Here is a 9,669-nt window from a genome sequence, read left to right as displayed (position 1 = left end):
CTATATATTTCAAGTAAAATTTTCACATAAGGAAAAAGAATTATACTATATAATATGCTATAGTTATTAGGTCAAAGATGGAGGATGTTTGTATTATTACTTTGGTATATCTAGAGCTTTATTCTCAAGCACACAGCGCAGCGCCTACAAAGCAAGTGCCTAAAAAGGCACTAAAAATATGTACACAGGGTGTCTGGAAATAATCGCCAAATATTTCATGGGCAGGCAGAATAGACTAAACTGAATCGAAACTCCTCTACCATTTTAAGTAAGTTTCCCCAATAGTTAATGAGATATTAATTATAACAGCAAGAGACAAAAATTGTTTATTTTGTTCTCATAAAGCTCCAGAAATCTTTTTAGAATTTTTTAATAAATCAATCTTTTAGTACTGTATTTTTTTTAATAATTAATAATTATTTTTATCAAAATGAGAAAATATGTACTAAAAAATTCTGAAAAAATTCTCTTTTCTTTATGAAAAGAAACAATATTTGTGTATCTCTTGCTCTATTTCTGTAAAGTTGATAGTACTTGAGTAAAAAAATTCTTGTAAACCAATATTCGATGATATTTGGTAATTAATATCTTATTAGGTGTACAACTTTGCTTCCGCCGTTTTTCTATAGATGGCTTTAGCGGTAAGTGATGGTCGAAATAAATAGATCATAGACGTCATATAATAAACTTGGGCATCTGTCAACATAACCCCATAGAAACATTAGTCGATTTGTGTCTGCATTGTAAAGTTATTCTCGATTGAAAATGTCAGTTTACGAGCCAAATTCTCGTCTTTTGCGGGAGGTTTTAATTTTTTGCTTCAATATGAAGAAATCTGCGGCTGAGGCTCATCGAATGCTCTCAAATACTTATGGTGAGGCCGCTATTAATGAAAGAATGTATCGTGAGTGGTTTCAACGCTTCAAGAACGGTGATTTTGACGTCGAAGACCGGCATAGCAGTGGAAGAGAGAAGGTTTTCGAAAATGCAGAATTGGAGGCATTACTTGAGCAAGACTCGTGTCAAGAAGAATTGGCACGATCATTGGGAGTGACTCAACAAGCCATTTCAAAACGTCTCAAAGCCATGGGAATGTTTCAGAAGCAAGGAAATTGGGTGCCGTACGAATTGAAACCGAGAGATGTTGAATGGTGTTTGTTTGCTAATGAACAGCTGCTTGAAAGGCAAAGACGGAAGGGATTTCTGCATTGTGACTGGGGACGAAAAATGGGTTTATTACGATAATCCCAAGCGCAGAAAATCATGGGGAGTTCCCGGCCATGCTTCCATGTCAGTGGCCAAACCGAATATTCACGGCTCCAAGGTCATGCTCTGTATTTGGTGGGACCAGCTCGGCGTAGTGTATTATGAACTGTTAAAACCGACTGAAACAATCACAGGCGATCGGTATCGAACGCAATTGATGCGTTTGAGCCGAGCATTGAAAGACAAACGGCCGCAATACAACGAGAGACACGATAAAGTGATTTTGCAGCATGACAATGCTCGACCCCATGTTGCGAAAGTGGTCAAGACATACTTGGAAACGTTGAAATGGGAAGTCCTACCCCACCCGTCGTATTCTCCAGACGTTGCTCCCTCTGACTATCACTTGTTTCGATCAATGGCACACGGCCTGGCTGACCAGCACTTCCGGTCTTATGAAGAAGTAAAAAATTGGATCGATTCGTGGATAGCCTCAAAAGATGACCAGTTTTTTCGACGCGGGATTTGTACGCTACCCGAAAGATGAGAGAAAGTAGTGGCCAGCGATGGACAATACTTTGAATAAATGTATAACCAGTTTTTTTACAATAAAGCCTCGAATTTCGGAAAAAAACGGCGGAAGCAAAGTTGGAGACCTAATATTAACTATCGCGAAAATTACAAAACTGTACAGAGCTTTGTCGACTCAGTTTAATTCGCTTTATCTGTTCACGAGCGTTGTTGGCTTGAATTATCAGACACTCTGTATTATCAAAAAAATATTCAAGACAAGGCATTAACAAATAAAATAATACAGAATCATTGCCAGAACCATACCTCCAGATCATATAGTCACTTTTCTCTTCATAATCACTTCCCCTTCTCAGTTACTTTCCTTCTTTCCTCCATATCTCCATCCTCTCTCTCCCCAAAAAATTTCTTTCCTTAACATTCTCATAACATTTATAATTCTTTGAATGTCACAACGGTCCTAAAGCACTGACGTGGTAACAACAACTTTAACTCTGATCGTTATTGCTTATAATATTAATTGCAAAAAACTTGATTGCGATTTCTGTATCTGACTTTCTTAACATGAAAGTAATTTATATAACTTAACTTTGACTAAATTAAAAATTTGAATATAATTTCTCACTAATCATTATACAATTAACTGTCATTAATTCTATAATGAATTATAGAATTCATCTTTATGAATTATTATATTTTGAAAAAATTGCTTCATTATTTTAATGAAAACAATCCTTATCCGTTTACAATGGAACATTTGTTACTCAAAATTCTTTCAAGATTTTAATTCTATGGACTATGGACTACTACAGATTTTAATTCTATGAACTACTACAAACTTAAGTATATTCAATAAGCGATCATAATTTATACAAATAATGTCTGAATAATTTTATTTCTATAGACCATTATATATTGAAACATTGAGAATGACCCAATCGAGGTTGAAACGTCTGTATATTGTATATTTTACATTTCTTATATATTTTATATTTTTGTTTATTGTTTACATTGAATAATTTGTCAAATTTTTGTTCAATATATCTTTTATAAGTACTAATGATATAATATAATTTTTTGGCTCGTAGCCCTCTTTTGTTATATTAAATTTATAATTTATTGGGCCATATTATTTACATTGTTTAAATTATATAGATTCTTATAAACATTATATTGTTTTATATAGCTTCCCAGCAAACGAGAATGGATTAAAATGGATTAAAATTTTTTTCTATCTGAATGCGTATTTTAAATAGCGAATACTTTTTTTTGGATTTAATTGGATTCAATTAGATTCAATTAGATTCAATTGGATGCAATTGGATTGAAAAATTATATTTTCTATTCAAAATTTTGAATTGAGCAGTATTCACAATGTGTGTGTTTTGTACAGAAAAATATTATTTTTATATTGAAAAGCATAGAGATATGCTCCATACAATTCCTATAAATGAATAAAAACGCAGAATTGAAAAGCATTCATTTTAACATTTTCGTGAATCAATATTTCTGAAAATCTGAATTTCAATTCATTTCAATCTATTCTCATTTGCTGGTTTAAATATCGTTTTTAATCGTAAATTTCAGATTACTTACCTGCTATATTAAATAAATTTATCTATCGTTTTCCTCATATAGCATACCGTTTTGAATCTATTTCTATCTGGTCATATATTAAAATTAATTATATGCTATCATGTTTTTGAATCATAAATTTCAGATAACTCGTTTAAAGTACGTGACATATTTTCTTTATTTCTGTATCGTTTTTATTATACAACTTAAATGTCGGTTTTATTTAATTATTTTAGTCATGTGTTTTATCAAAATTAATAATATTCTATCATATCTTTAATCGTAAATTTCAGATTCTAAAATTTAAGATTAAATTTCAGATTCTAAAATTTACAAAGCAAAAACACGAAAGAATATTATTAATTTTGATAGAACATGGTCAGATAGAAATTGATTGAAATGTCTACCTGAGCTGACGAAAATGATATAGAAGTATAGAAACTTTATCAAATATTTTAGATAAATAATCTGAAATTTTAATTCAAAAACACGACAAGATGTTATTAATTATTAATTTTCATAAAACGTGTATAACATAACATAAATCGTGTTTAAAAACGATAATTAAGTTATATGATGAAAATGATAGAGAAATATTATAGAGAAAATTTTTATTATCAGGCAAATAATCTAAAATTTGAGATTAAAAACGATAATTAAGGTATACGATAAGCATGATACAAAAAATCTATGTACCTTAATCCAGAAATGTCTCTATTATCATAATGTGATTATAGAGATATTTCTGCTAGACTATTATCCCGTAGTTTTTAGATTCGAATCCCGTCGATTCCAATATGCGTTTTCAAAAATTGTAAATTTCTGATGAATAATTGTAATTAATAAATTGCATGTGAAAATACAAATGAATTCTACAAAAGAATAATAGAAAATAACTGTACTTTAATTATTATAAAAAGCTTTTTTTAAAAAATAATATGAAATTTACGATTAAAACAATACAATACTATTAATTATGATAAAACATGACTAGATAGAAATTAAAAACGATATCTAAGCCGTGCGACAAAATAGAGAAATATAGAAAATCTATCAAATATATCAGGTAAATAACTTGAAATTTACGAACTAAAAACACGATTCGATAGAGTTTTCAGATAGAGTTTTTTCCTATCTGATTTTATTGGACTTTTTAAGCAGGGCAGTTTATTTGCAGGGTAAATATCTTTCACTCACTTTTACATCATTTGTCGACATTATTATGACGTTATTATAATAATAGACTGACATAATCATGTCATAATGACGTCTAAATGATATTGATGACAAGTAACTGATGACGTTTACGAGCTTACTGAAAAAAATGACCTCATTTTGACGTAACCTTGTTAGCTGAGATTTTTACTAATGCATATTTCCATTATGTAAAGATTAATTAAAATAATTTTTTAAATCCTGTTACAACATTTTATATTTCTCAATTTTTTTAATATATTAAAATTAATTAAACAAATTAATAATTTATTTATTTTTTAAGGTGAGCTCGAGATTTAAATTTATATAAACTTTTGATGTTTATTTCTTAATAGTAAGATATAATAACAATAAGATATAATTGCAGCAACTTATTTCTAAATTTTAAATATTCTTTATAGTGAATTCAATTAGTATTTACCTTCAATTAGTATCATCGATATACAGAAAATGGGCCATCATGACGTGTGATGGGAGAAAAACGAGTAATATGAGAGACAAATAAATGAACAAATGGATGAACGTTTTTTCTCTATTTACTAAAGCTTGACTAGTTGTTGTTAATCTAACAGTATCTACCAATTAAGCTTTAATAAGCAGAGAAAGAAGTTCATCCATCTGCCTGTCACTTTATTTGTCTTTCTACCTTCTGCCATTGGTGGTCCATTCTCTATGTCTATATATGTGCATATTCTAATTATTTGAAATTTCGCTTCAAGATTTCAGATCCAAGGCTCTATATAGTGCTAAAGTTTTCATTGCGTGTTAAGTTTTTATTTAAAATTTAAATACGTCTTTATTTAAAGTATAAAAACATTATTTAAAATTTAAATACATTAATATTAAAATTTTTTCTTCGGTTTCTTAGGCTTAGAATTAATATCCTAAAAATAAAAATATATCTACCTTATCTCCTCTAGATAACGAAAGAAATGAGTGCTAATGAGGCATTGGCGCCCTTTGAAATTGAATACACAAGGCTTTATGAATCCTTGTACAAAGCCCATAGAAATGAGAAGGAACTATCAGAACAATGCATGCTGCTTAAGGTAAAATTGAAATGCGTCAAGAGAAAATCAAACCAAAAGTTTTTCTGCTTCTTTCGTTTTTTTTCTTTATTTGGAGAATTCATTCTCGTCCTCATACATTTTCTATATGTGCCAAATGTTTTTTCAGAATGAAATTGTGGATAACACGCATAAAATAAATGAACTAAAAAAAACAGTACAAGCTTATCAGGACGATATAGCTCGATTGAAACAGGAAGTCACAAAAATGACGAAATTAGCCGATGCGGCACACGCGCGCGAGCAAAATACACAGGAGATGATTGAGAATTTGCGACTAAATATTACGAAATTGGGTCTAGAAATCGAGCAAAAGAATAAACAACTAGCAGTCGAGAAAGAGTGAGTTCATCTGTAAAATGACAATTGTCAGAAAGATTTACATTACAAAATAAAATTCTTAGCAACCACAGAATATAATTTCATATGACACAGATGTAATAATAATTTACGTATATGTTATGTAGTTATATCTGTATTTGCTAAGAATTCTATTTTGTAGTGCAAATCTTTTTAGATATTGTATCTAGAAACACACACAGTAGTGTCTCGGCGCTAAGACATGGTTTGAAACACTGCCGTGCTCTTTTACGCGAGAATAACACTACTTTTAAGAAAGAGATCGAGTATTTCAATAACAAGATGAATCTTTAGCTTTCTCTTTTTTCTTCTTTCTATTTTTTTGTCATCAAATGATTTAATTAATTTAGTTTATCAATATTTTTATAAAGAGAAAGAGTTGAAGAAGAAAAGAGAAAACATACAAGGACATAAAAAGATGCATGATAAAGAGACAAAACTTCAAGAATATTTCATAAATATATAAATGATTTATAGGGTAGAGTCGGAAGTAGAATAGATACACCAATTCTGATTCAATTATGTGTTAATGCGTATACGTATACAAGGTATTCAAAAAAGATCAGGATGTTTTTGAAAGAAATGTTTCAGGGAAATATCGTAAAGTATAAAAAATCTATTTACAGATCTTATCAGTTATCTTATCAGTTTGACCTTCGATAATGTCAAGGTCAAATCGATTTTTTAAAAATATGACTCCCTATTTTTGATTCCAGAATCTAATAGCTGGTGATAAGAACTTTTTAAAGAGCATGTGTGTACGCTCGTTTTGAAAAGTTCTTGATATTATTTGATTAATAAAAGCAGGATTGGTTTATCCGGCAATGAGGGCAAAATAGACTTGCTTTTACTAGTCAAATAATTGTTATAGTGTTTTGAGAAGATCTTAACACTATTAGATCCAAAAATTGGATTCTGGATCCAAAAATAGGATGTTATATTTAAAAAAACATCGATTTGACCTTGATCTGACTTTGGCGACGCTACCTAATGTTAAACTGATAAGAGCTGTAAATAGACCTTTTTATAACTTACATCTTTTGTTTAAAACATTTCTTTTTAAAACGTCATCCTCTCGAGTAAATTCTGGGTCCAAATCTGTTTTGGACACTCTGTATATAATATGTACGTGTGTGTGTGAGAATGAGTGGTCAAGGCAGGGAAAAGTATGTCACAGGCTAAATCCGAGGGAGACAAGAAAAAGGGAAATTCTTCACTTGGTACTGCTGGAAAGGAGATCTTGTTTTCTCTCTCTTTCTCTCTTTCTCTCTCTCTCTCTCACACACACACCCACACACACACACACACACACACACACACCCACACCCCCCCCCACACACCCACCCGTTGCGTTCACTTTCTAATCCGTTGTTTTCTTTCACTCAGGTCCGATTGCATCAACATTACTTTAATTTTAAGTGAAACTTAAAACTCTCTCGTTTTAAAACCGAAAAAAGACAGGAATAAAGAGTTTCAAGCCTCGCTTGAAATTAGAGTTGGTGCAACCGGGCCTTGTAATATGTAATTCTCCCTCTTTGTATATGAAGTTAGCGTCTTACTTGGTGCAAACCCATTAAACCCTTGAGAGTTTATTTTCAATAGTTCCACAGTTCTATTATAGGATAAATAAATAGTTCTGATCGAGAAACTCAAAATTCAAAACGGAATATCAGGGTCCAGTTCACATTGGGCCAATTTCGTTTAATGAAGATTACAGCCACAGTTTCTTATAGGATTTGAAAAGATATGTGGTTCTACAGATAATGACATAACATTGTTATTTCGATTTTTAATCTTTTGTTTAAAAAATGTTTACGGGAACAAAGCTGAGACATTGTGTGATTTCAAAGAGTTTTGTTAGTTTTATGATACTTTTCGTATAGTTCTAAATGTATTCTAACGCTTTATGAAGAGTTCTAATGATGTAAATTATTTGTTAATTTTTTAAACAATTTTTATCACCTAAGAAAGGCGCTATCAGAATATATGTGTGAGACGCTGGGATTTCCGACAGTTCTGAGGTCTGTGGTACTTATAGTGTAGTTCTAAATGTATTCTAACGCTTCCCAAAGAGTTCTAATCATTCCAGCAATTTATTAATTTTTTAAATAATTCTAATCACCCGAGAAAGGCATTTTTCTTAAATTTAATGATACTGAATGGTGTAGTTCTAAATGTATTCTATCATTTTTCCAAGAGTTTCAGTTTTCTGATGATATAAATTATTTGTTATTTTTTAAAATAATTTTTACCACACTCGAAGAAGTATTTATAGACATATATTTGCGAGATGATAATCAATCACATTGTTTTTATTTCGAAAGTGTACTTATGAATATTTTTACGTATCTATATCTTATTACATAAAATGTTGAAAATTATTTATTAGTTATCTGTTATAAAGTATTTAAAGTTGATTTTGTCTATACATTTTCAATTAAAAGTATCAGTCATATAATCAGCCAAAAAATAACTAATATCAGTTATATTTCGAAAACTTCTGATGATATTAACTCGTGAATATGTCCTGAAACAAACTGCAAAATATAAAAATACATATAATTTGATTTTATGCAGCAAAATGACTATACTTTGTTTTTTGCCATTTAAGATCAATAATTATTAAACAGGTAGATCTGTGAAGCTGCACTATAAATGCGAATTTTGATAAAATTAATCGTATTTGTTTGTCCATTTATCCACATTTGTCCACATTTGTTCACAAAAAATATTTTTTCACCCTTGATAAAAAAATTATAAATAAATAAAACAATTATAGCATCCCAAGTGAGTCTTCTTCCAAATTACATATGGACTTGATTCTCCATCATGCGTACGCGTAATTATTTTTTGTCTATTTTTCAAAAAAAAGTTATAAATAAATTAAGGTTAAACTATTCGTCACTGACAAATAAAAACAATTGCGTGAACATACGCGTATCCATGATGGATCGAATCTCGTATGTAATTAAGAAATAAATGTACTTACGTACACAATGACGAATTGCTTAACCTTAATTTGTTCATAATTTTAAAGCGAAAACAATTACGCGTTGACAAACGCAATAGACAATTGAATCCCGTACGTTAGGAAGTAAACGCTATTACGTGTATAGGGATGAATTGTGTAATTTTAACTTGTTTATAACTTTTTTTGAAAAGTGGACAAAAAAAATTACGCGTGGACAAACACTTAAGTTAATATTGGATGGATGCGTGATGTCCGGATGATGGATGCTTGATATATCCGCACTTTAGCTTCCATGCTCATGAATCTATTGTTCCATACCACATCTCTTAGGCAGCTGGCCATTCTTGCTGCTTTGGTTTCTCTTATCTCTTGTATTCTGTTCTGGCTTGTCGTAAGCTCTATGCCTAAATATCTGAAGGTCATGACTTGTTCTATCGTCTGGTCGTTCACAGCTAATTTGCAGTGAATTGGCTCTTTGGCTGCGACTAAGGATTTCGTCTTTTGAAGATCTCCATATTAAATCGTGCTGTTTTAGTATTGAAGTTGTGTAGGTCATTCTCCTCTTCTGCCACAATCTCCGCGTTATCAGCACAGCATATTATTTTCATTTTTTCCTTATTCAACCTGTATCCTCGCTCTGTTTCATTTACATCTGATATTATTTTATATATAATAATGTGAGTTGAAGAGGAGTGGGCTGAATGAGTTTCGCTGTCTTCCTGTTGCATTTGGTATCTCTTCGCT

The 9,669-nt window shown here is 30.7% G+C and overlaps 1 protein-coding gene across 1 annotated transcript in view; it reads left to right on the top strand.

Annotated features, from left to right (window-relative positions):
* Nucleotides 1–5,459: 5,459 nt before the first annotated feature.
* LOC108687088 (cilia- and flagella-associated protein 58-like) overlaps nucleotides 5,460–9,669 on the top strand; it is a 383,240-nt gene continuing 379,030 nt past the window's right edge. The window contains exons 1-2 of the mRNA XM_018192691.1: nucleotides 5,460–5,576; nucleotides 5,704–5,936. Of these exons, the coding sequence (XP_018048180.1) occupies nucleotides 5,460–5,576; nucleotides 5,704–5,936 (350 nt within the window). The remainder of the gene's footprint in view (nucleotides 5,577–5,703; nucleotides 5,937–9,669) is intronic.

The sequence above is a fragment of the Atta colombica genome, unplaced genomic scaffold (assembly GCF_001594045.1).
Source record: "Atta colombica isolate Treedump-2 unplaced genomic scaffold, Acol1.0 scaffold20, whole genome shotgun sequence".
In the NCBI taxonomy this organism is placed as follows: Eukaryota; Metazoa; Arthropoda; class Insecta; order Hymenoptera; family Formicidae; genus Atta; species Atta colombica.
Note: the sequence above shows the minus strand (reverse complement) of the source record. Positions and strands in the feature narration are given on the sequence as shown.